Raw genomic sequence first — 27,273 nt, forward strand, 5'->3', positions numbered from 1 at the left:
AGGCCATGGAAGAGCTCAAAAAGAATTTTGAAAATCAAGTTAGAGAGGTGGAGGAAAAGCTGGGAAGAGAAATGAGAGACATGAAGTCAAAGCATGAACAGCAAATCAGCTCCCTGCTAAAGGAGACCCAAAAAAATGTTGAAGAAAATAACACCTTGAAAACTAGCCTAACTCAATTGGCAAAAGAGGTTCAAAAAGCCAATGAGGAGAAGAATGCTTTCAAAAGCAGAATTAGCCAAATGGAAAAGGAGATTCAAAAGCTCACTGAAGAAAATAGTTCTTTCAAAATTAGAATGGCACAGATGGAGGCTAAGGACTTTATGAGAAAGCAAGAAATCACAGAACAAAGCCAGAGGAATGGAAAAATGGAAGATAATGTGAAATATCTCAAATTACTCAGAAATTATGTCTCATGAACCTTTTTAAACATCACAACACCTATACCAAGAAAGACCTGGAAATTCAATGGAAAAACTACAGAAAATGAGTTCTTTGACCCCAGAACCATGTAAAAAGTCAGCTAAAAACCCAGGCAATAGGAAAGGGGTCCTCCAAGGAAGCCAGTGCCAGCAGAGAAAAACTAGCCAAAGAAGTGCTTAAAAAGAGATGAGGAATAACTTCAATCTTATCAGAAACGTACAAAAGACGGTTGAACACAGGCACAGTTTGGTGTGAAAGTACACCAAACAGGCAGGCAAACAAGTGAGGACGAGGAAGGGAGTAGGGGGAAGAAAAATACTATAGAGAGAATAGTCACAAGATAAACCAACTTCATGATCACTAAATGGGGGGAGAGACTAAAAGAAAAAGACAACCAAAAACTAAAATCAAAAGGGGTGCCCATTAATTCAGGAATGGCCGAACAAATTTTGGCACATGAACGTAATGCAAAATACTGTCATAAGAAATAATGAAAGAGACAACTGCAGAGAATCCTGGCAGAAAGAACTGAGTAGAATGCAGTGAGTAGAAGCAAGAGAACAGTCTATACAACAACACTGTGAAGAAAAACAACTTTGAAACACTTGAGAAGACTGATGAAGCCAACTACATATCTCCAGAGAACCTGTGATGACAATGAACTCCCTTCCTATGGAAGAGGTGAGATTCAAGGTGCAGAGAAAGACCCATTTTTAGTGTGGATTTACTTTGCTCAACTGAACTTGTTACAAGTGCGTTTCTTTCTTTTCCTGTCTTTTAAGTGGTGGGAAGGGGAAATTAGGGAGAGGGTGGAATCAGCAACAGTAATGCCAAAAAAAAGAGAAATGGGCCGTTAAAACATTTTTAAAATGCAAAGTAGCAAAGAGAAGTTTGGAAGGAAGCACAGAAAAGCGGGACCATTTCGAAAGTAATCTGTGAAATTTCTTATATATACATATTTTTTAAAAGAAGGAGTACTTCTTTTTAAAGTATGGAGACTTCATAATTTCATATATAATCCTCTTTTTGTATTCTGTGATCTGTATGGAAAAGGTGGGCTGTTTGGGGGAGGGGTTTTTGGTGTTTAAGTTCAAACTTTTTTCTAAATAAAGGATGAATGTAATGAACACAAATAATGAGGGAAAATCTAACACGAATTTATACAAAGAGAAGTAAGCTAAACCAGAAAAACTCAATGATTATAATAGTGCAAAGAGAAAGAACAACAAAACCGTTCAATTTGAATGGGCCCAAATAATAACAACCAAACTTGACCGCAAATAAGCAGCAGAGTTTCCCCTTGCTTCTTTGCAGGGGTGAGGGGCCAGGAGTGGGGAACGCCAAATACAACTCAGACCTTTCTGATAATTTTGTGGAGCTTTCTTCTTCTTTCTTTCTCTTATTATTCTTAATTATAAGAACTGGTTCTTTGAGGAGGGAGAAAGCAAGAAATGTGGATGGTATTAAAAAAAGGATAAGAACAAAAAAAAAAGTTTTTTGATTAAAAAATAACAAACAGTAGAAAGCCTCGTCTCCAGCCTGGCTTCAGTGTCAGGCTTTGAAACAAAAAGCTAACTGGGAAATCTCTGGTCAAAGTTCTTATCAGGATCTCCTTAGAATAACAAACCACAGGCCAGCAAATGAGAACCATAATCCTGGAAGGCAGAAACAAATTACATTTGGACAAGAGCAAAGGCCCTATCTCCTGCACACAGAAGAAACCCCAAGAGATGATCTTTTCTGTTCTCCTTCCAGGTAAGATTTCCCTTCCTTCAAGCACAAAGGTGCCCTTACATTTTCTTTAGCAAAGATTCTACAGCCTTCTTCTGTCCACTGTTCTAACATTTCACAGTCCTGCTTTCCCAGTTGTCTAACCTAAATCTTTGCTGATGCATTTTCAATGTTTACCAGGGATTGAACAGAGCATGTGCAGAGATTCACTGCCTGTTTCTAGTCAACCATATCTTTATGACTCACTGATGTGAAGGACTGTCACTTTGAGGTGATAAACTCAGTAAATCTTTACTGTTTCCTCAGCAAGAACAGTTCATGACTTCATAAATATTTAAAACTGAGTGCTCCCTTCCCTCCTGGCCGCAGATGACGTCAAGACTACTTCTTGTTGCTTCCATGAGGGATGAAGGGTACTACTTTATCTCAGCTGCCATGAAGCCACGAGCACATGGCAGATAAAACACAAGCCTGAGCCTGGCTTTACAGTTACTTCTCTTGCGTTTGTTCTTTTCTGATCGTTGGTCACAGATTCGTAACCTTAGACATCTACAGACTCTCGAGGGTTCATAGATAGTTTTCCAGGGGGACAGAGGGGTGAACTTGGATAGGAAAAAAATTACATCTTTATTTTCACTAACCTCTAAAAGTTAGCATTTTCTTCTAATATTAAAAAACATTATTCTGAGATGGGATCCATACACTTCACTTGTGACACAGAAAAGATCAAGACTTCCTCTCTCAAGTGAACAAGTATCCATCTTAAGGGGGTTGTACACAATCTTGAAATCAACCTTACGAGTTTTGAAAGTATAGGAGGTCTTAAGTCAAATAAATTGTAAGATCACCAAAGAGACCTCAGTCATAAATCCAGGGGTTCTTTGGTATGTCAAGGGCCCTTTGGCAGTCTGATGAAAGCTATGAACCAATCCCTTCTCAAAATCATGTTTCCAAATGCATAATATAAAATACAAGGATTATAAAACTGATTATACTGAAATCATTATCAAAATATTTTTTAAAACAAATTCAGACTTGAAGTTAAGAAACTCTGATCTGGTCCAATGCTCTCATATTACAGATGAGGAAACAGAGAACCAGGGTTTGGTCTTAATTGAGTGGAGACCCTGGTAACTAATTCCTTACAATACCCTTAGAGAAGACAACCACCACCAAGAGGATGGGTCTAAACCTAGCCCATTTGTCCAGAAGACATTGAGCAGGAATTGTTTGTACAGTGCAAAATCAAGGTGAAATGAAATGATGCTTATTCAGCAATCCAAAAAACTGCTTTATTTTCTGAAGAGATTTAAATATTAATTTCCTTATGGTATTTGTAAGTGGAGTTACTAAATTCTGTTTTAAGTCTGTCAGTGTGTACCTTGAGTCTTTTGTGTCTTTTAGTATTTTTTGTCTCTTTCAGTGCTGTGGTAGAAGTTTAATGAGCTGAAGATTGTGAGAAAAAGGAGTCCCCCCGGAGAGAAGCCAAGGTCCCTCAGGACTGCACCTGGTATCTAGACCACCTGATGACTGTTATAGGTAACCTGGTGGTTCAGGTTCAAGGTTGAAATGAAATGAGCTACTCATAAAGCACCTTACAGTTAACAAAAAAGGTTTATTTAGCAAGGAAAGGATATTCACTAAGGATGCAGCAGTGATTCGCCTGGGTGTAGCTTTCTTGCTTCTGTAAAGGCCATGCTGGCCTGCTGGTTAAAACTCTAAGAGAAGAGCTATTGACTCCTCCTTGCTGGTTTGTTTTTTGTTTTGTTTTGTTTTTTTTGTCTTAGGCCACCAGGAAATAATACTAATGTCCAGAGACTTTAGCCCTTGAGACAGTTAGCCTTAAGGACAATTACAATACCTTTTAAAGAAAAATGTTAGTTTTTAATTTAAAATTTTTTAAACTGAATTTAGAAAGCAAATACACACAACACACCCCTTTGTGGCAAGGTCCTAAATGTCTTCTAGAGGACTTTCCTCACTAAAAGGCTTTAGCACCATTACTGAATAATTCTAATCCAGGGTGGGGGGAGATGGAGAAAAGGGAGATGGGAAGCCTGTGGGCATGTGAAAAGCCTGGAATGGGCAGCAATAAAGAATGGGGAAAAAAACTAAAAGAAAAACAACCTCAGGAACTCCAGAAAGTATGTCAGAATACTGGGGAGAAAGAAGACCAGAAACCCCAGGCTTTCCTCCTTCTCCCTCAGGAAGAACTAAATCTCAGATTTTAACAGTGTGGTCCACATTGATGTATGACGCCAAACCTTGGCTATTCACAGTGGGTTTCCCCATGTAAATTGGTGATGATTTGCAGAAGCAGCACCAGGAAGATCAGGGTCATAGCACTAACAGATGACACATCTGGTAGAGTTGCCCATTCTCATCACTTAGTTTGGGTCATCTGTACTAAGGCAGCTAAAAAATCACTGCCCTCTTGGATGTGGTTTGTCCCTGTCAATACTAAGAGCCAACCTGTACTATCAGTCCCCTTCAGAGTTCCCTGGTCCACCAACTATGACCTCTCCCTCCCTGGGATCCTCATAATGGTGAGGAGGGTACCAAATCTTTGTCTCTTTAGAGGTCTCTGCTGAGTGACTAACCGTTTTGTCTGAAGGGGTTAGGGAGACAGTCTCATCTCCCCCATCACTAGAAAGTTACCTCAGAGCAATGTCACTTCTTGGTGACACTGGTCATTGAGTATTATACTGATTGTAATAAGGAGGGGCCCTGTGGCAATACTAGGGTTCCCTTGCTTCCCACAACAGGGATTAGTTTCCCTAAAAGGCAACAAAAGTATCCTTGGGACTGGATTGGCTCTTGCCTCCCTGCATGGGATTCTTGGTCATCTAAGAGGAAAGTCTTGCCCACATGCACTCAGGGTCCCCTTGACTTGATGAATTTCTTAAGATCACACAAATCACCATCCCCCAGCCTGCTGACTAAACACATTTCCAGGTGGAGACAAGAGTTGTCCCAACAATGAACTTGAACTAAGAGGGTAGTGGAGGCCAGCCTCTAACGACCTTGTCTGTTGAGCCTGACTTCACTGCTGCCCATAACAATGCCCCTTCTCCTGGGCCAACTCTCGCCTCCCCATGGTGCCAGGGTTCCCCTGTGGTGGGCCAAGCATTGTGGCAGTTACTGCCACAGTGGTAGCCGATTGTTACTCCACACCTCCCCAACCCCCTCAATGGTGCGGCCTCTAGTTCTCTGTCCCAGGGCCCTCAGGGCTGGAGGCTCCCCCACCCCTCCTTTCTTACTAGGCCAAGCACTGCTGAAAGCACTGTCACTGCTGGGGCTAGAACGATGCCTAGGCTGTGCCACTGCCCCCCTGTGCCAGGCTGAAAGCATCTACAGATAGTGCTGCTCCTTCTCTATGCTGGGCCCACACTGCAGTCCACTTGACAGGGACACCTAACTTACCCCTCAGTGGAAGTCCCAAAGTAAAAAAGAGTTAAAGTTCACAGTGGGTAGAGAGGAAGAAGTTATTCCTATTTTTAAAAAGATGCAGCCCCCACTTCATCTCCTCCCCAGCAAATTAAGTGGGGTATAGTTAGCACATTTGCCCATGTGCCCAATTCCAGAAAGTTTTCTGAGGTCCTGGGGAGGATCATGTATAGTTCTTTCAAGTGACTCCCTCAGTGCCTTACACCAAAATATTCCAACAAAGTCCACACAGCACACTTTCCAATGGTCTCCCAAGTTGCATATGAGAAACTCTCAGAAATTCCTACAGGACAATTCTCAAACAATTCCAATATTACAGTTTCTAGGCATGACACAGGCCTGCCTCACACAGCTGATGGGCCCCGAGGTCAAATTATGCAAATTTGACAATGATTCATAACTTTTATCTTCAGAGCAGAGATTTTTTAAAATTAAATTTTATTCTTTTAAATCAAAGAGAATCCAACTTCTTTCCCTCTCACTCCCCCATTGAAAACAAAAGAAAAACATAGAGCACATTTACTCCTAAATCTAGTTAATGCTGAATGCCTTAAGTTTACTTTCCAAACCCTCCCTTGACCCCTCCAGGGCAGTGGGGCACCAGCCCACCCAGACACCTTCTGCACAGTTCTTCCCACCATTCAGTGAAACTACTCTGATTCAAATCTGTGACCTCTGCACCAAATGGTATAGGCCAGGCCTGCCTCAGACTACTCTGGCAGCTGAGGTTCAAGCCTGTAATGCAATGCAACTCTCACAGTATATCCAACTTAACAAACGGCCAGCCACAGCAGATAAAAAGATATTCACAAAGAACACAATAGCTCGTCTGCTGATCATGAGCCTGAGAGAGGAGCTGCTGACTCCACTTATGTGGGATTTTTGTACTTAGGCCATCAGGAAGTTACATCAATGGCCAGAGTCTTCTTTCTCTGACTCAATTAAGTCTTGAGGAGAGTTTCAATACTTTTTAAGGAAAAACTAACCTAGCCTACATGAGAGATCTTGCTCCCACCGCACAGAGATCCACAGCAGAAGGTTCAGTTCAGGAGAAGGAGTACAGTGTCCAAGCCCTAAGGGCCCAGCAGCAAGCAGCTCCTTAATTTTAAAAATACATTCCTTCTGATTTACCCTGAAAAAAGAGCCCAGAAGCTGGACTCAAGGACTCTGGACAGAACAAGTCACAATTTAAATTACTGGACTCAATTTAACTTTTTTCCTCCTCCTTACAAAGTACATTTTTATACTCTCATATAACTTAATGCACAATTAAATAAACTAAGGCTAAACATTTTTAACTCAAATATTAATTAACAAATAGGTATTAAGTAACTAATACATCAGGCACTGTGGTAGGCACTGAGGACACAAATACAAAAATGATATAGTTCCTGCCCTCAAGGAGCTTACATCCTAATGAGGGTTTATAACTCGTATCAGGGACTGGTGACCAGCGAAGGGACTTTGGCTCAAGAGAATTACAGAAATTACGAATAGAAACTAAATCCTGGTAACGTGCTTTTGACATTCATTGTTTGTCCTCCATTCTTGAAGAAGATCAATGATGTCAGAAGGGTCATGTCTTGACTTGCAAGTGACTTGGATTTAAGTGAGGCAGGGCTGCGCAAAGTGTTCAGCCTCACTATCTCCTCCAGTCATTCAAGAGTCCAGTGGCAAGACACAGGTCAAGATGACTGGAGTTGGCCCCAGATGCAGTAGGTTGGCCTTGACCTTTTTAAGCTAAAGTCTTTCCCAGGTCTCAGTTTGTCTGAAGCAACATCTATTCAGTGACTGAAGGTAAGAATTGAAGCAAAAGATGACCTACTTTGAATCTCAAAAAAAATCCATCTGGGAGGGGAAGACCCTCAGATTTCTGGCTAGAACAGAAACAATTGCTATTTTTTTATTTTATTTTTAATTTATGGAATAAAATGAGTATTTCTATAATAAAAAAGATGCTTGTATATGAAACTGTAAATCTACTATGTACAACTTGCAAACATACAACAAAAATATCACATAAATTTCTCTTTTTTCTTTTCTCCCCCCAAGAGATGGCCACCACCTACAAATATATGCAGAATTATTCTATACATACTTCTATTTATCAGTTCTTTCTCTGAATACAGATAGCTTTCTTCTTCATGTGTCCATTAGGTTATTTTGGGTACTTGTAACAGACAAAACGACATACTCACTCAATGTCGATCTTAAAACAACACTGCTATTACTGTATACAATATTGTCCTGGTTCTGATCATTTTGCTCATTATTTTTTGCAAGTCTTTCCACATTCTTTTTAAATCACTGAGCTCATTTTTTAAACCACAGTAGTATTCTATCACAATCATATACGACAACTTGTTCAGTCATTCACCAGTTGATGGGCATCCTTGCAATTTCCTGTTCTTTGCCACCACAAAGAGAGTCACTATAAACATTTTAGGACACACTGGCTCTTTTCCTTTTTCATGTCTTGACTTGCAAGTCTTCAGAAATTGTCTTCAGAAATAGACCATGTGGCGGTATTATTGGGTTAAATAACTCTTTGGTTTAATAGCTCTTGGTTTAATAAACTCTTGATTTAATCAACTCTTTGGGCATAATTCCAGATTGCTCTCCAAAATGGCTGGATTAGTTCACAATTCCACCAACAAAAAACTAGTGTCTCAATTTTTCCACATTGCCTCCAACTTTTATCACTTTCCCCTTCTTTCATTTTAGCTAATCTGATAGATGTAAAATGATATCTCATGCGTGTTTTAATTTGCATTTCTCTAATCAATAATGATTTGAGGCATTTTTTCATATAACTGTAAATTGTTTTGATTTCTTCAGAAAACTGCCTGTTCATATCCTTTGACCATTCATCAACTGAGGAATGACTCATATTCTTATAAATTTAACAAAGTGCTTTATATATTTTAGAGTTTAGATCTCATAAACTGTCTATAAAATTTTTTCCCCTAACTTTCTGCTTTTCTTCTCATTTTGGCTACCTTTGTTTTACTCCTACAAAATCTTTTTAATTTAGTGTAATCAAAATGATGCATTTTACACCTAGGGATTTCTTGTTTATTTATAAATTGTTCACTTATCCATATGTCTAATAAGCCATATATTCCATATTCTTCTAATTTTCTTGTAAAATCTCTCTTTATATCTAGGTCATGTATGCATTTTGACCTTATCTTAGTAAATGGTTTAAGATATTAATCTATGCCCAGTTTCTGCCATACTGTTTTCAGTTTTCCCAACAATTTTTACCAAATAATGAATTCTTATCTCAAAATCTTAAATCTTTACATTTGTCAAATACAAGGTTATTATGTCTATTTGCTGATGTAAATTGTACGTCAATTACGATTTACACTTACTTTGAGCCAGCAAAACCCAAATAATGAGCAAGTGTGGCTTGGGCTGGGACCCATTATTGGCCAATCTGTGGCCAAAGTGATTTGGGTTTAAAGGCATACACAAGGGGCTCCACTTGCATCCCAATGGGCTATATTTCCAGAAAGCATAAATGAAAACTACATGAGACAAAGGGGTTAACTGTCTCAATTTGGGGGGGATGACAGAATAAGTAAGTAGGGAAGAAAAAAAATCTACCTCCCAAACCCCAAGATATCTTGCAAAGGTGGATGACTGGAAGACATAGTGTGCTGAGGGGAATTTTCACATATTTACTCATCATTCAGGATATCTAGAAACTCCAGGGAAGAGTCCTAAAGAGAAGGGATTGACCTCAATTTGGTGAATTAAATATTGAACGCAGAACTATACTCATTGTCACAGATAAAGAAATTGAGGCTCAGTCACCTATTTACCTCAAGGTCACACAGTTAATCTGTGGCAAAGAGAACAGCTTACAGCTAGAAAGGACCTTGGATATCATAGAGCCCAACATCCTTCTTGTACAGATGAGTAGTGTAAGGCCAAGAGAGATGAAAGAACATGCCTTAGGTCCCCAAGCTAGAACATGCCAGGACAGTGATGAAGTTGGAACTTAGACCAGGGCTTCTAATTCTAAACATGGCATCTTGGCCATGCATCAAACTCTTTCTCTATGGATTTCATTTTAAAATAGTCAGACATAAGAAACTTAAGGGATCATTTGATTTTAGTTACTGAAATAAACTGAAAGAGTAATCATGGGAGGTAAACCATCAATTCATGAAACTGTCAATTCACATTTAGTCATACCAGAAGTAATCCTTCCCTCTTTTTATTTCTCACAACAGTTCACTGATATCCTCACAACCTGTGAAATAGATTATGCAAATATTATTTGACCCATTTTACAAATGAGGAAACCGAGACTCAGATGTCATGACTATTACAGAGGGAAATGCTGGAGAAAGAACTGAAATCCAGGCCTTCTGGTTCCAAATCCAATGCTTTTCCTCCCTCCTCTTGGTACCTCCTTGATGCACTCTCTCAATTTACTCTGTATTATCTTTAATTGTACATAGCTTTCTCAGCCCCTCTTAGTAGATTGGAAGCCCCATGAGAGCAGGGATTCTTTTGTGTCCTCTGGTAGGGATACATGTTTCTTCAAATGGCATTTGAGTAAATGAGGGCATTTATCATACATACAAAAACCCCCCACTTAGAATCATAGAAATTTAGAGCTAGAAAAGATGTTAGAAAGATCACCTAGTCTACACATCTCATTCTTCAACTGAAAATGAGGCCCTGTGATTTGTCTTCAGTAAGTGGTCAAGTCAACAGGCTTCAGGTTATTCTGTGCAGCCACCAAGTACTCTACAAAGAAAGACAAAAACAGTCCTTGCTCTCGAGGAGCTCACACTCTAATGCTTTTGTATTCCGAATTTTAACTAAAAAACAACTAGAATTAAGATCAAAAACCTCTATCATTTTTAGTCATTTTGATTATAAATATAATTTTTTAGAGAAAATTTCAAGCATACTAACACAAGAAATCCCAGATATCACATTAGACAGATAATTATTTTCACTTTCTTTCCTGCTCACAAACTAAAAAGAAAAAAAAAGCTTTCCTGCTTTTTTCAAGTTGTGTCAAATTATTTCTCAATTTAGAAAGAATTACAACAAAGGGAAAAAAGATTGGTTCTTCACCTGCATGGAAAAACTAGTGCTATTGAAAAATGGGTTATCATTTCAATAGAACTCTGATGAATCCAGGTGCTTAAGTGACATTTCCTATTTCACCACCACATTTCTCTTCAAAACCTCATCACTCAATATGCCTTTCTTGAATGGCTTATTCTTGGCAATGAAACTTGTTATAGCACTTAGTTTTTAAGGAGGATGGCTGGATACTCCCATCATCTGACTTAGGTACTGAATACTGAAAATACCGACAAGAAAACAAGCAGGAGAGAGGGCTCGTTTCACTTACTTTTTAAATACAACTTATGACCTCTATCACTGAGACATACAGGAAGAACCATGGACTTGGAGTCAGAAATCCTGCATTCAGGTCTCTGCTATTCTACTTACTAGTCATGGACTTAATAACTCATTTAGATAGTGCTTTATGGCTTATAAAGTTCTTTCCTCACAACAATCCTATGAGGTAGATTGTTGCTGCTTAATCGTTCAGTCATGTCTGACTCTTCATGACTCCATTTGGGGTTTTCTTGGCAAAGATACTGAAGTGATTTGCCATTTCCTTCTCCAGTTCATTTTACAGATAAGGAAACTGAGGCAAGCTGAGTTAAGTGATTTGTCCAGGGTCACTGAGCTAATAAGTGTCTGAGGCAATATTTGAACTCAGATATTCCTGATTCCTGACCAGACACCGTATCACCATGAGTTAAGTAGTTTAAGTATTTTTACCATTTAAAAAAAATCTGAGGAAACTGAGGCTCAAAGGAGGTAACTGACTCCATTCCATAGCTACGCTGCTGGTGAATGTTAGAGCCAAGATCTGGACCCAAGGCAAAGAGGTTTCCTTACCTATAAAATGGTGACAAGAATACTGGTACTACCTACCTTACAGGACTGTAGTGAAGAAAGCACTTCATTTTGTAAAGCATAAAGGGAGAGATTGTTACCGTATTGTTACTTAACTCTATACGTGAGACACAAAATTTAGATATGGATACTTCCTGAACTCCAGGAACCCCCTCCATTCCATCCAAATTTCAATAACATTGATAAGACACCAATTCTCTGCACTTCGTTGAAAACCACAAATCTTGGCTTCAGGATTGTTGCGTTATGGACTACGACCCTGACTTTATTTTGTCTCAATCTTGTCTACAAATTATCAATAGCCTGGCCACTACTCAAACCAGAGCTAAAAACACTCCTCAGGTTCCAGCTTCCCTTTTAGGATAGTTTGTTTCTTCTGACTGAGCTCAGAGGAACTGCTACAAAGTGGTTAGATGGAAACTTTTCTGCAAATGCAACATGAGTTCTCATTCCTAGAGAACTGCAGCCTTGGGCTTCCCAGAGACACAAAGAAATGCTCAAAGTAAATGGTGCTCTCTCATGACTCACTTCCCTCCCACCTGAAGATTTACTTTTCCTCTTCTTGGCCAGGCCTACAGACTTTGTCTATGAAAAAGGTATTTGAATTATGATCACAGATTATCAATTCTACCCTTAAAGGTTGTGAGCATTCTGCTGTGAGAATGTTTCCTGAGGTAGCCAAGTTTTCTGTAAACCTCATTTCTTCTGTTGTCACACAAACACATATTCCTGCTTCCTCGGAGACAATGCTCTGCCTACTCAAGTTAGCAATATTCCCTCCAGTATTTCTGCATACTTGTCAGTTTCCTTCAGTTCAAGGCCTAAATCTGCATAATTGATTCAACAAACAGTAAACAACAAACTATTTATCAATACTGGCCTCCTTGGAAGGGCTATGTTCTAGTCATAAGAACTAACCATGTCAGCATGCAGAAAGGAGAATCTGATTGCCCAAACATGGCAACTGAAATGCCTTTTGCTATAATCAGCTGGTTCCTTTTAAAAATTGACTTTAGACAATGGAGACTTTCTTTTGTGCTAAAGGAAATGTACCCTGTGATGTGACATTATCATATCACATTTCCTATATAAGTCCACCTGTATACTGTTAAGAGATACTATGAAACCAGATAGGAATAATGATACCGGAAGTGGATAATCACAATCCTATATACTGATAGTGGCTATGAGCAAAAGATGTCAGTGAACTTACTACAATAATAATATCTAACATTTATATTGTATTTTACTGTCTGCCAGACATTTAAAATGCTCTTATTTGTTCTTTACAATAACCCTGTGGGGTAAGTGCTATGCCCAATTTACAGGTTAAGTCAATCAATCAACATTAATTAATTATCTATGTGTTAAGCAGGGCAGCTCAACGTCAAAGTGGATAGAGGGTGCCAGGCCTGGAGTCAGGACTCAACAACAGGACATGCCAGGCAATATGCTAAGCACTGGGGATACAAATAAGAAAAAGAAACTGTCCCTGCCTCAAGGATCTTACAGTCTAACAGGAAAAAGAACATGCAAACAAATACACACAAAGCAAGCAACATACAAGACAAAGAGGAAATAACTCACAAAAAGAAGGCACTAAAATGAAAGGAGTTGGGAAAGATTTCCTATAGAAGATGGGAGTTTACTTGGGACTTTCAAGAAGTCAGAGACTGGAGCAGTCAGATCAGAGGAGAGAAAGCAGGTGACTTAGCCAGGGCATGACCAGTAACTCTATGGGGCAGAATTCAAAACAAGAGTTTTCAAATGCAGCACTACTCAGTCTGTACTATAGCAGTCACATGGGTTCCAGTTTTTGGTACCACATTTTAGAAAGGCAGCATGATATAATAGAGTACTGAACTTTGTATAAGCATGATCTGATTTCAAACCCTACAAATGTCTCCTAACTTCTCTATACCTTTTCCTCCTTTGAAAATAGCAAATAATGTCTGTGGTATCTATTACACACAGTAGTTATACAGCTCAAATGGACAGAAAACTACTCTGGGTTCAAGTTCTACTTTTTACATAGACTAGCTATGTGACCCAAGGCAAGTCACTCACCCTGTTTGTAACCTTTCCTGAATGAAAACAGAACAGCAAAAATAGATCCTGTCCACAAGGTACTCAGTTCCAAAGGAGAGACAAGATGCAAGCAAGACAGAGACAGAATAAACTAGAAGTCATCTTAGAGGGAAAGCACTAGTCTTAAGAGTGATCTGCAAAGACTTCTCAAAGAAGGTGGGGTTTTAGCTGAGGGTTCTAGGAAGACCAGGAGACAGAGATGGGGAGGGAGAGCATTTCAGGCAGTGAAAGGCATAGAGTGGCTTGTGGGAAAAACAGTCATGGGCCAATGTGACTGGTAGGTTTGTAAACTTTAAACTTTAAAATGTTTAATTTGCTAAATAACCGACTCAACACATCTTAAATTTAAACTGGTTACATATATTGATAAAATGCAATATAATGAAAAAAGTTTTGACATTTTAAAAAATCAATGAGGCCAAATGATGTTACTCTTTACCAGCTGGGTAATCTTGGGTAGGCCACTTTACTTCTCTAGTACTCAGTTTCTTCATTTTGAGCAGTAAGGGAGATTGACTACATGACCTCTGATGTCTCTTTCTAGTCCAAACCTATGATTCTATTTATTATTTTTACTCCCTGGTTTGAGACTCAAAGAAGATTGCTGCAAAATTCTCCCGCCCGCGCCCTTTTCCATCTTTCCCCTGGGCGGGAGGACCCAAGAATAAATTGGCCCCGCCCCCAAGCTGGGCCCCGCCCCGCCCCACACGCTCACGTCACGCCATCCCTACGCGCCGGGGAAGTCACGCCCTCTGTCCCACACGTTGTGCTTCGTCCCTTTGCCTGACGCAACCCTGCCGCCCTCGCGCTACGTTGATGCGCCCAGCTCAGCACCGCCTGGTCCTCCCGTCTCCCCTCCCCCTTACTAGGCCCCCCCGCCCAGCTTCGCGTCTCCCAGCCCGACGCGCTCGCTATAATCACGTGACTGCCTCATCCGGGTCCTTTGCGTTCTCTCTCCCTCTCCCAACATGGCGGCTTCAGGTGAGTGAGCGCCGGAGTGCCGCGGACTACCGGGCCCCGAAACCCCGCTTTGGGCCCAACCCGCTGGCTCCCTCGGGCTGGGGAGCCGGCACTGCCGCCGTCCTCTGGGGTTTGAGGCTGCGCCTGGCGGACGGCTCAGCCCTTTCAGGGTCTCCCCTCGGGAATGGGGGAAAGGTGTCCTTCCTTACCCCACACACCCTTTTTTACCCCGTCAGCTCGAGACTGAAGTGGGGGCTGGGACGGGCTGCGGCGCGAACTGGAGTGGGGAGGGGGCGGAAAGAATCCGCGGGAGGCGCGAGAACCACCCCCCCACCCTGCCCCCATAAGCGCCAGACACCGTGCGCGTGCGGGGAAGGAGGGGGCGGTGGGCGCGCTCCATACTAGGTCTCTGGGGCGCGAGGCCGTTGAGATGGTGGGGAGATCGCGGGGAGCGGTTAGAATGCGAGCTCGAGAGCCGGTTGCAGGGGGTGAGGAGGGGGGAAGGGAGCGGCGCGCGTGCGCGGGAAGCGGAGGAGTGGAGGCGGCGACGTTCGCGCACGCGCGCCGGTGCTCAAATGGGGCGCTCTACGCGGGCCGGGTTCCCCTGCTCTCCCCCCTTGCCTTGCTCTTTTCCCCGACTGCCTGTGTCCCTCCACTGACCAACCGCGCATGTGCCGGGGGGAGGTGAAGGTGGGGGGGTGACTCTTATTTGGGCTGTAGCCTAAGTGCGGCGCCCACGTGTGGGGCCGACACGCGGGCCGAGCCTCGGAAGAGGAAGCGCAGCGGCGGGGTGGGGTTCGGGCTCTTGTGCACGCTCCCTCCCTGCACCCCAAGTCTGAAGCGCTCTGCCCCGATGAAAGGCGGTGTTATTTACCTTCGTCTGTTTGGTCGCGGCCTTCATCCTTCCGTAGGCCCCTCCTGGACGTGCAGCGTGCCCCTGATGGTGCAAGCATATGGCTTTGCACCATTTCCCCGCAGTCCGCTGGAGCTTTCTGTGACATCTCTTGGCATGCTGCATAGTCCAGACCAAGAATTTTTAACCCCAGGTCCATAATACCGTGCATTTTATTCATTTAAAAATCTTTTAAGAAAGGATAGGTTTCACCAGAGTCCTAAAGGCTCTCGGGACCAAAAAAAAGTTTAAGCCTCCCTGCTATGGCATCACATGTTTCCTCTAGTTCTAGAAAAGTTGTTAAAAGAACAGACTTTGCGATTCTGGCCCCTTTTCTGGTGTTCAGATCGTATTGAGAATTATTTCTTTCTCTTTTCACTTCTCCCTAATTAGGTCAGACAGACCGACCACAGGCCTTTTTGCAAATTTGTTTTAAATCTTACTGAACTTTGCACAAATACTGAAGAGAATAGGCTTTCTGAATACATATGAATTGTACTACTGTAAACTCACCATGGTTAATCAAGCCTATTGTTGCTTTTGAAATGGTTGTGAAAAGGGTATACATAGGTTATTATTGCAACCATTAAGTGCCTTCTTTGTGAAAGCCACTCTGCTAGCCAATGACTTCTACCAACTCTTGATTGCAAAATTACTGGTTTGAGTTTGGTTTTGGTTTTGCGTGTAAGTAGTGCTTTTATTTATCTTAAATTTATCTCTTTCCAATTCAAGGCCAAAATCTGTGGCCCCAAAATGCCCATAATTCCAGGGATTGTTGAATATCTGTAATCGCTTTGTACACACCTATCATTTTAGACCTGAAGAAACCACAGAGATCATCCATATAATCCTCAGTGATGTTCGATATCCCTTCTAAAATTCTCATGTGTTCTAATTTTGCAAATGAGGAAAATAAAATATCTACCACAATGGCTTTTTATAGGTTGCTGTCATATTCCAAAGCAGAATGCTATATTATGGTTCCTAATCCCTGAGATTAATATTCCAGATGAACCAAGGAAGCATAGGGTGACATTTTCAGCATTTTGGTGCCCACCTGGCATTTTTTTTTTTAAGGGAACTTTAAGCTGATCCTTGTTGAAAAGCTTAAGGATGATTCATAAATTCCTTTCACAACCAATATTGACCCATTTAGAAATTCAGTGGAGCAATGCTCTTCTACATTGTGACCTAGTATTGACCTTCAAGAACTATGGAAGTATCCTGGAACAGACTATTGAGTAAAGGAGATCTAGATTTCCTCCTGAGCCAAGTAATTCGGAGTTTATTATTTTCTTGATTGATACCTCAGGAAGACTTCTCCAAAATTTGGGTTTTTCTTAAAGTTTTTCTTTGTGATATATTTAGCAGATTTGGTCATGAGCTGAGCATCTTGGCACTCCCCTCATTTTACAGATGAGGAAACTGACCTAGAGAGGTTAAGTGACAGTATGGCTTAGTGAATATAGACTGTGATAAATAATCAAGGAAACTTGTGTCCAGAATCCATCTCAGACCCTGGCTGAATCACTTAACCTACCTAGACCTCAAGGAACTCAGCTGTAAAATGAGGATTATGAATGAGATAACCTCTTATCTAAAGTTCCTTAAAGCCAAGTTCCTATGCCTTTTCAAGTTAACATAAGCTATGAACAAAAAATTCTGGATTTGAACCCAGACTCTGTCCCTCCAAATCTAGTGTTCTTTTAAATTCATTACTGTTATTTGCTATAATCAAGTTCTTTCTTTTTCTTGTGATTCACAACATAGGGAGGAGAGACCTTGGTCAAGTCATTTGATCTCTCAGTTTTTCAGGCAACTCAGAAACTTGGAACAGTTGCAGATTTACCTTGGTAGATTTTTTCTTCACTATCCAATATTGATGAAATCACAGATCTATTCTAAAAAGACTACAGACAAATTATTCTTTGGTAGCTTTCATATTTGCTTTATTACCTAAAGTCTTTCTAAAGGCCAGTCTGTGCCATTCACAAAAAAGTGACTGGGGATAGAAAAACCATTCTGGCTTAAAGAGTCTTACCTTCTGGAGGAAACCTGTGCACAGATAAGTACATTAAAAAGATCCCAAATAATATTTTCTGCAATATCATTCCTAAGCAAGAATAATACCTACAGAAAAGCATAGGTGCTGTATCCTTTTTGAGTATATGTATTCAGGGTTTTAGTGTGAATGCTGTCTTAATGCTTTTTTGGTCTAAATTCACCTTGTTTGTTTCAGCTATCCTTTTCAAAACTTTTTTCCACAACAATAAGGGGAAGATGGGGGAAGATAGAGTACCATTCTTGCCTGACATCATCCTGGCTCTTTTTTCTACTGTGCTTACCGCACACATAATACCTGTTGTACATTTCAAATTGGATGTCCTAGAGTATATCAAACTCACCTGTGTAGTGATTTTCCCCTCCAAAACCATCCCTTCCAAACTTCCTGTTTCTTCTGTCAAAGGCAGATCATAACCTTGGGCCATTGAATTCCTTACCCTCTTGTCTGACTCATTCCCTCTGCTCCCATTCCCTACCCCCATAGTTAAGGCCCTCATCACCTCAAGGCCTTATTAGTATGGTCTCCTAATTGGTCTCCTTTTAAAAGTCTCCCCCCACTTCAGTCTATCCTCCATGTTGCTTGTCAGTGCAATCCCAGTAACCACTAAGATCAGAAATAAACTCTGATTAGCTTTAAAGCCTTTCACAATCTGGACCCTTCCTACCTTTTCAGTCTCCTTATGTTTTACTCTTTTCTGCAGTCCTTCCACACTGGTTTATTTGCCTTTCCTCACACAATGAACCCCATCTCCTGACTGCCTCCAATCCCCTCTTTTCCTTCCAGATGTTCATATTTACACATAGTAAATGTCTCCCATGTTAGATAGGAAGCTGCTTGGGAGTGGAAACTGATTCCTCAGTGTCAGAGTAGGCCCTTAATAAATACTTGTTGATTATTGATTGAATATAAGGTAATGTGTTCTGTGGTGTTCATGGTAGCAAATTGAAGCATAAGTGTTAATACTTTGAACTTAAAACATTTCTGAAGTTCTCAAACCGTTGATATGTAGCAGGATATCACATGTGTTAGGAACTTGATATATAGATAGATAACTTGAAGCTGGTCACATTCATCCTTTGAAGCTGGTCACATTCATCCTCTCAACTCTGAGGGTGAAAAAAAGGTCCTCAATTTCCAGGTGGAGAAATTGGTCACAGAGAGGTCAAGTAACTTAAGAGCAGGGAGTGGAGAAGATCGTTATAGGTTTTCCTGACTCCCGTTCTCCAGTGACGCTACACTTAATAGGAGAGTGAAAGTAAACTTATCTTAGTGCTATTTTATCCTGTTAAACATTCTTAGATATGTTGCACATTGGTATGGTTTTCCATACTTATGTTTTTTAATGGAATTTTGATAGGTCAGTATTTTGCTTTTACTGAATAATCCTAGGTCCACAGTTCTTAAGAGTAGTGTTTCTTTCTGGAAAAATTGAAGCAGGATTTAATTTCTGACTTTCTTAGCTAGGGAATACTAGATTATTCAGAAGGGTACATAAGTGGTTGGCCTGGCATGGTTGTTAATAGAAACTGGTATTTGTTTGAATCTAAAATTCCAGTGCTTATTTGGTTTAGATCAATTTCTTTAAATGATTATTGCTGAGCATGAGGCTCTATGATGCAGAAACAAGTCATTTTGGTAGAAAAGGCTGTTTCATTCATTGATTTTTGCTTTGAAGTTGTTGGCTATTTGCTGCATGTTTGGTTTTTGTATTGTGTGTGGTTTGAGGGGTTTTCTTTAAGTCTTCTGATTTTAGAATTCCGGGGTCTGTCTTTTGCTGCATAAGTATGGCCTGTGACTAATTGAACTTTAACCATGCCTAGCTGATAGGGTATACACACTCTCTATCTTAGATAACATAATTAACACAACCCTCAATTTTCATCGATAGTCTTCTCTTATATTGGGGACTTTAAAATGATGAAGAGAATTGTTGAGGAAGGCTTCAAAAATATTTTCCCTCAAAAAAGGTGCTTCTCCTTAAACTAAAGATCCTTCCCATTACAAGTATGCCTCAATTAGTGCTAGTTTTATGGAGGCAACCAGAGAAGGCAGGTGTAATTGCTCCTTTTCTCTAGGTTTTTATAGGTAACTAGCAAGGTCATGCCTAATTTATTTAGGTCAAGATGAATTGGGATTATCTGATTTCAAAAGGATGTCTATAAAGTGTTTCTTATAATTAGACAATAGAAAAGTTGTTAATCCTTAACTGTAACTGACAGGAAAAATGCACGGGGGTGGGGTTACAGAATATAGGAAACATACTCACCTCCTATATGTTGCCTAGTCTTCAGGAATCTGCTTCTTCTACATCTCTCTCACTCCACCCCAGCTGTAATGGGGAATGTAAGTTGCCTCAGGGTGCCTCTACCTCACTTTTCTGGTTGAGACTTGTTTTATTATGCAAAAACTAGTAGTTATGTCATAATTACCCTAATCAACTCAGTTCTGCCTTTGCCACTAAAAACCAATGTCCTCTCTAGGCTCTACTCACTTCTGAGTGGTAACTTCCCAAACCAAAACTTTCCTCCCCTGGGATCCCCTTCCTTATGTACCACCCACAATAGAATAAATTCTTTGAGGACTGGTGCTGGCTGTCTTTAGAATTTGTTTCTCCCGAGCTTTGCAAAGTCCTTAGCATTTTCTTTCATTTATGATATTTGGGTACTTTACCTGGACTACTTGTTTCTATAGTGTCCTAATTGCCCCCTTCTTCCAACCTCCTCTTCTTTCCCGTACATTCTTTACATAGGTTTAACCACCTCACTTGCCTGCTTGAAAAGCAAACACCCCAGTGACACCCTATTTCCTCTAGGATAAAATACAAACTCCATTGTTTGGCATTTCATGTTCTTTATAATCTAGCTTTCACCTGTCTTTCCAGGCTGATTATACATTACTCCCTTTTATGTGCTCTTCAGTTCCATCAAACTGACCTGTTTTCTGTAATAGTACATCTCTTGTCAGTCAACACTTAGTTCCTATTATGTGCCAGGCACTAAGGATTCACAGAAAGCCAAAAAAGATAGCTCCTGCTCTCAAAGAGCTTACATTTCGGAGAAGCTGCAAGTAACTATGTACAGACAGGATATAGAAGAGAAAAATTGGAGATAATCAACAGAGGGAAGACATTAGAATTAAGGAGGATTGGGAAAAGTTTCTTGAAGAGGATGAGACTTAAGAAAGTTTCAGGGAAGGGAGACAGCCAGGGAGAATCCATGAAGTTCAAAGATGGAGTATATTGTTCAATGAACCACAAGAAAGCCAGTGTCACTGGATTTCACATTACATGGAAAGGAAGGAAGTGTAAAAAGACAAAAAGAGGTAGTGGGGAGCCACTGGAGTTAAATGGGATGTGTGTGGCATGATCACACATGGACTTTAAAAAAGTGACTTTGACATCTGAGTAGAGGGTAAACTGGGGAGAGATTTAAAACAGGGAGATCAGCTAACAGATTATTGGAACAATACAGGCTCATAAGACCCTGATGGGGGTGGAGGGCGGAATGGGGATGTGAGGAGAAAAGAAAGTATTTGCAGGAGATGTTCCAAAGGTAAAATCAAACAGGCCTTGGCAACAAATTGAATAGGGGATGCGGAAAGAATGTAGGATGACACCTAGGTTACTAGTCTGAGTGACATGGAGGTTGGTAATACCTTTGACAACTATGGGAAAGTTAGGTGGTGGAGGATTAGGAGAAAGATGAGTTCCATAATGAGTTAAAGATGGCTATAGGAAAACTATTTTGAGTTGTCCAGTAGGCAGTTGGAGATGTGAGACTGGAGATGAGAGAGAACCAGCTTGAAAAGTAGATTTGAAAATCATTAGCAAAGATAATTGAAAACTTCTCTAGGAAGGGGAAGAGAGGAATATTTGAGCTGTCTTTAAAAGTTCTGTGGGATAAGGGACATTTGCATAATTCTTATCTCTGCTTTGATTTAATAATGATAATAGCTAGCGTTTATATAGCACCTTAAAGTTTGCTAAGCTTTTTTTTTTTTACACAGATTAAGTACTTAACCGGCACCTGGCACTCTGCTTAGTATTGCAGAGAAAAGTAGAAGACAGTGTCTCTGCTGTTAAGGAGCTCACAATCTAATCTCTGAGGGAAGGCACTAACATTAAGTAGCACCAGGAAAGGCTTCTTACAGAAAGTGGGATTTTACCTGGGACCTAAAGGAAGCCTACTAGGTAGGTGCCTTAGTGGATATAGCAATAAGTCTGAAGTCAGGAAGACCTGAGTTTCAATGTGGCCTCAGACACTTAATAGCTGTGTGACCTTTGGACAAGTGACTTAACCTTTGTTTGCCTTAGTCCACTGGAAATGGCAAATCACTCCAGTATCTTTGCCCAAAAAAACCTGTGGATAGTATTGTCCTGATAACAGTCCATTGAGTCATGAAGAGTCCAATACAACTGAACAACTAAACAACAGGGAGAGCAAGGAGGTGGAGAGAGAGTAATCCAGGCATGGGGACAGCCAGGGAAAATGCATGTAGTTGGGAGATGAAGTATCATATGCAAGGAACCAAAAGGAGACTACTGTTATTGAATTAGACGACTTAGAGAAGATAGATAATGGGGTAAAAAGACTTGAGGCATAAGGTGATGAGGGCCCTTACCAAAGTGGTTGACATTCAGGTGAGAGAAAAAAAATGCATAGAAGAGAATGTTTTGAAGGTAACATCACCAGTCCTGGACACAGGTTGGATAAGGGGGCAGAGAGTAAGGAGTCACCTAGTGACTGGAAGGATAGTGGTACAGTAATAGGGAAATGATAAGGAGAGGAGACCTTGAAGGAAAATTTAGGATTAATCTGTAGAATTCCATTTTGAACATGCTGAGTTTAAGATAATCTATGGGACATACTGTTGGAGATGTTCAGTGCCACTGTATTTTGCACCAAAAACATCCCCATCCCTGAAATATTCTTACTCTTTTCCAGCCCCTTGAAATTACTTTGTATTTGTTTTGTGTATGTCTTGTACTTAATTAGCAGTGCATGTGTTCTGTCCCTTCAGAGTGTAAGGTCCTTGAAGTTGGATTGGCTTATTTAAGTCTCTATGTCCCTAGGGCCTAGTATAGAGATGGGGAATCTGTGGCCTAGAAGTCACATGTGGCCTTCTAGAACTAGAGTAGGGATCAAAAAAATGTGTGTTTGCATCCAGATTTTTCTTCAAGTGTTTACTCCTTTCTAAATTATCTTGTGATAACAATGGAAATGTCCAAATATCAGATTCATTTTCTGAGTAGAAATGTGCAGGGGGCAGAATGTGTAACTCTTCTGTAATACCCTTGGAACTTAAATAGCAATGGGCATCTATTAGTATAAATCTTAAATTCTTAGGGAAGATAAACTCTTTGAAGTGATACCGTTAGGTCTTCTGAATCAGAAATTGATTTGTGTTGATTCTCTTTATTCTTGGACAGCTAAAAAGAAGAATAAGAAGGGGAAGACCCTCACCTTGACAGATTTCCTTGCTGAGGATGGTGGCACCGGTGGGGGAGGAAGCACTTTTGTACCCAAACCAGTCAGCTGGGCTGATGAAACTGATGACCTGGAAGGAGATGGTAATTTTCTATTCCCTCCTCTTTAATACCATGTAGATAAAAACTGCACCCTTCTCATTTAAATCAGAATTCTTTCTTTGAAGAATGGGCCTTGAATCATATCTGTTATTTGTCAAGCCCAGTACAATGCTCTGCAAGTAGCCCAGTAAGTGCTGATCAAGTAAAAGAATGACTGTGGGGTATTAGGTCAGTAGATAACAGGTATCTATGATTCAACAAATTTATTTTATAGAATTTCATGCCCATAGAATTGATCAATTAGGGCATTGATTCTATTTGAGGTAACCTGAAGCTTTGAAACTAAAATAATATATTAGAATATATCATGAGTGGAAAGAGCACTGAACTGAGGTATTAGGGAAATGACATCAAGAAAAGACAAGAGGTCCAATCTTTCCATGTTATAGAACTTCTCCACTTTGCCACTGTTGCCTTAATTAAGTCAACTCTTTGGGCTTCAGTTATGCTCACCTGTAAAATAAGGGATTTTGATTAAAAATCCATAATTCTCTATTACATAGTATGCCAACTGTGACCAAGGTGTGATATTGCTGCCTTGTTTTATTGTCTTTAGAGTTGGAGGGGACCTTAGAGGTCATCTAGCCCAACCCCCTCATTTTGCAGATGAGGAAATTGAGGCTCTCAGAGAAGTTAAATGACTTGCCGAAGGCCATACAGATAGGAGGTGGTGGAGCCAGGATTCGAACTCGGGTCTTCTGACTCCAAATTCAACACATTTTCCACTCTGCCATGATGCCCCTAAATCCCTGGACATGGGAGAAATTATCAGGTATTATAAGGGTCAGGGGGAGTAGTGGTGGTGGCAGAGGGTGCAGAGTCTTTAGAGTATATAGTAGCTCTACTTTCAGAGAAATAACAAGGTTCAGTTGGGTATAACAAAGGAATCTGCAATAGACCACCTCCCAGTGTATTGTCATCATTGTTTCCCCTACTCCTACCCCCAGCACTCTCTCTTTTTTTTTCTTTAAACAAAATCTGATGGGAATAGGAAGGTTATCCCCCTTTCTTAAGGAAGACCGGCTCAGGTTCTCTTAGTTCTAAGAGAAGTCTTAGAGATGATTTAATCAAATCCTTCTTTTTTTTATAATAAATAGGAAACTGAGGCCAGAAGAGAATTTAAATGATTTATGAACATAGGGTGATAAGTGTCAGAGCCTGAATTTGAAACTTAAGTCTGGGTTATTATTATACTAGATCCTGCATTCTCTCCCTCTTTTGCAATCAGCTTTATTGAAATACCGACCATTCTGTCTATAAAGTGAGGAAGGCCAGACCTATGGAAGGAAAATTGACTGCAGGGTAATTGACTTGGGAAGTGGGCAGTTGCTATTAGAGGGTTTAGAACACTGTTCTTGTTTTTAAAAGAGCTGCCTATTCACCTTCATAGACTCCCAGCATTGAAACAGAAACTTCAAATCATCTAAGCCAACCTTTTTTTTTTTTTTAAGTTTTCCCTTACACCTTGCTGAACTCTACTTCAGAGAGAAATACACCAGCATCCAAACCACAGAGGATTTTATTGCTTATCTTTCACCTACATGGCAGTCCTTCAGATGTTTAGGCAGATCACCTGTTGGCCCAAAGTCTCCTCTAGACTCAGTAGTCCCTTAAATATTCTTGGTATGTAAAACTCTAAATGGTACTTTGAAGATTCCATCATCTGACCCCATCTGACTTTTCCAATTTTATGTCCACATTCCCCAGCAAAGTTGAGGGGAGATAAATGATGGGCAGGGGTGAGTTCTTTCACAATGACTGTTGCCACCTGAAAAGTCCCTCCCATCTTTCTAGGATTAGCTCAAGCCCCACCTCTACAGTTCACATCTTACTCTTAAATCATACTGCACCTTTGTGCTGGTTTAGTTCTCTATAAACTCTGGACTCTCACACTGAAAGCAGAACCTCACACTTCATTTACAAAGCATTTCACATTCATAATCTTACTTGATCCTCTCAACAGTTTTTTGGGAGATCCTGTAATCACCCTCATTTTACAGAGGAGGAAACAGGCTTAAAGAGGTTATATGACTTGCCTGTGGTCACACAGCTAGTGAGTATCGGACTCTGGTAACATTTCCTGGTAGTTAGGGAGCTTACTGTCTTGCAAGTTCTCTATATTGAACCCAAAACTGCACACACTTTAGTCAGGTGACCTCAAATCATTTGACCTCTTAATTTCATTTTCCTTTACTTTAAAAAGGGAGCAGTAACTGCAAAGCCTACCTCATGGAGTAGTTATGAGGATTAAATGACACTGTATAAGTGCTTTAGAAACTAATATACTTGATACATGCAATTTGACTTCTTAAACATAATAACTATTTTCTTACCTTCACCCTCTTGAATATACTTGAGTCTATTGATATCTCATAACTAAGCAAAAGTTTAATTTACCTTTATTATCAAATCAGTGATTTGATTGCTATATGGCAAATTAGCCTTCTCTCATTTTTCTCTCAGCTTGAAATTAATAATCATATCACATTTATTTTCATCCATTGATTAAAAAAATTAAAATGCAACCAAGGAACTGCATAGAGCAGAAACTTCTAGGTGGAGGAGAAGTCAATAAAAATGAATTGGCCGGTATCATTCTTACTTGGCAAAGTAAACTGCCCTGCTAAAGGGTAAACCTAGTCCCCAGAAAAGGTTTGGGCATGTCTTTTATGAATTTAAGATTGATACATGTGAAGGAGGGTATAAAGTGATAGGAATTGGAGGAAGATACCTCTGTTGGGAATAGGAACAAGAAGAGCCTTCCGTTGTGGAATGCTCATCCTTGTGGAAAGGATGAGCCAGCTAGTGGAACAATGCTCTCCGTGACCTGTTCAGGCCTTGGAAATCTCAAAATAGTCTGACTGGATGGTTTTTACATATGAAGGCTTATCAGCAGTCTCATAAAATTGTGTTTTACGTAAATAACTTTAAAAAAACTTCACAAAAGGGGCAGCTAGGTGGCACAGTGAATAGAGCACCGGCCCTGGAGTCATGATGGACTGGATTCAAATGTAACCTCAAACTCTTGACACTTACTAACTGTGTGCTCCCTCAAAAAAAAAAGAGCTTCACCAAAAAAATTTTTCTGACCTTCACACATTGTAAAGTTTCCATAGAGATCTGTTTTCTTAAGGTCCCATAGACTTGAAATGGAGTTTGTACGTTGTCAATATGAGTAGGAGTAGCATCCTTCAGAATAAGTGGGGTCTAAACCATGAAGGATCTTGTAGACTGATTTATACCTTGAATAACACACTTAGAAACAAATGACAAACCACTTGAGAATAAACTATACTTTTATTTGTCATGTTATGGGTTAATTTTATTGGCTCTTTTTGGAATCTGGTAATTTCAGTGATGAAGTTTAGCATTCCTAGATCTGGAAATGCTAATGAAGGGGAAGCTGGGCTTCATCTTTTGATTCTGTGGAAACTTTTGTCTTCTAGTTTCCACCACTTGGCATAGTAATGATGACGACATGTACAGGGCGCCTCCAATTGACCGTTCCATCCTGCCCACTGCTCCACGGGCTGCTCGGGAACCCAATATTGACCGGAGCCGTCTTCCCAAGTCACCTCCCTACACTGCTTTTCTAGGGAACCTGCCCTATGATGTGACAGAGGATTCCATCAAGGAGTTCTTTAGAGGATTGAATGTATGTCATTTAAAAAAAAATTTTAAGCAGTTTGGCTAGAGTATATAATAATGCTTTCTGTTTCAGACTTGACATACCCAGCAGTGTTGTGCTGGGACCTTCATGTGTGAGTCTTGGTGGCTCAATAATGGCATCAAGAAATGGACCAACTCTCACTTCACAAGGAACTGTAGAGTTCTCCCAGTAGTTAAAACAATCAGTGGGAAGGTGATTCTCTAGTTCTAAATGGAATGATGTGTAGCACTTAAAATTGTGAAGCTTGAGGAATTGGTTAAAGAAAAAACTTCAGGTGGCAAATTTCTTCAATTTGTCAGCCAAAATCTGATTTTACTGATTTCCACTTTTGTGTCTTATTTAGCAGATATGTGGAATAAATTGTATTGGTAAGAAACTTTGTTTCTGCAGCTACATATTATTTTTATATATATGTATATGTATCTATACCATTAAGAAGTCTGGCCAAA

The 27,273-nt window shown here is 40.3% G+C and overlaps 1 protein-coding gene and 1 long non-coding RNA gene across 8 annotated transcripts in view; one reads left to right on the forward strand and one right to left on the reverse strand.

Annotated features, from left to right (window-relative positions):
* Positions 1-14,927, reverse strand: part of LOC140534124 (uncharacterized) — a 94,718-nt gene extending 79,791 nt beyond the window's left edge. The window contains exon 1 of the long non-coding RNA XR_011977165.1: positions 14,820-14,927. This is a non-coding gene — a long non-coding RNA (uncharacterized lncRNA). The remainder of the gene's footprint in view (positions 1-14,819) is intronic.
* Positions 14,355-27,273, forward strand: part of EIF4B (eukaryotic translation initiation factor 4B) — a 35,156-nt gene continuing 22,237 nt past the window's right edge. The window contains exons 1-4 of one of the 7 annotated variants that reach the window (XM_072654770.1): positions 14,596-14,631; positions 22,996-23,136; positions 23,761-23,926; positions 26,601-26,809. In XM_072654770.1, coding sequence (XP_072510871.1) covers positions 23,887-23,926; positions 26,601-26,809 — 249 coding nt within the window. In that variant the 5' untranslated portion in view covers positions 14,596-14,631; positions 22,996-23,136; positions 23,761-23,886. Of the gene's footprint in view, positions 14,632-21,572; positions 21,757-22,995; positions 23,137-23,710; positions 23,927-26,600; positions 26,810-27,273 lie in introns of all 7 variants that reach the window. The other 6 variants (XM_072654768.1, XM_072654771.1, XM_072654769.1 and 3 more) reach the window with 6 other exon arrangements.

This window comes from Notamacropus eugenii, chromosome 3 (assembly GCF_028372415.1).
Source record: "Notamacropus eugenii isolate mMacEug1 chromosome 3, mMacEug1.pri_v2, whole genome shotgun sequence".
Taxonomy (NCBI): domain Eukaryota; kingdom Metazoa; phylum Chordata; class Mammalia; order Diprotodontia; family Macropodidae; genus Notamacropus; species Notamacropus eugenii.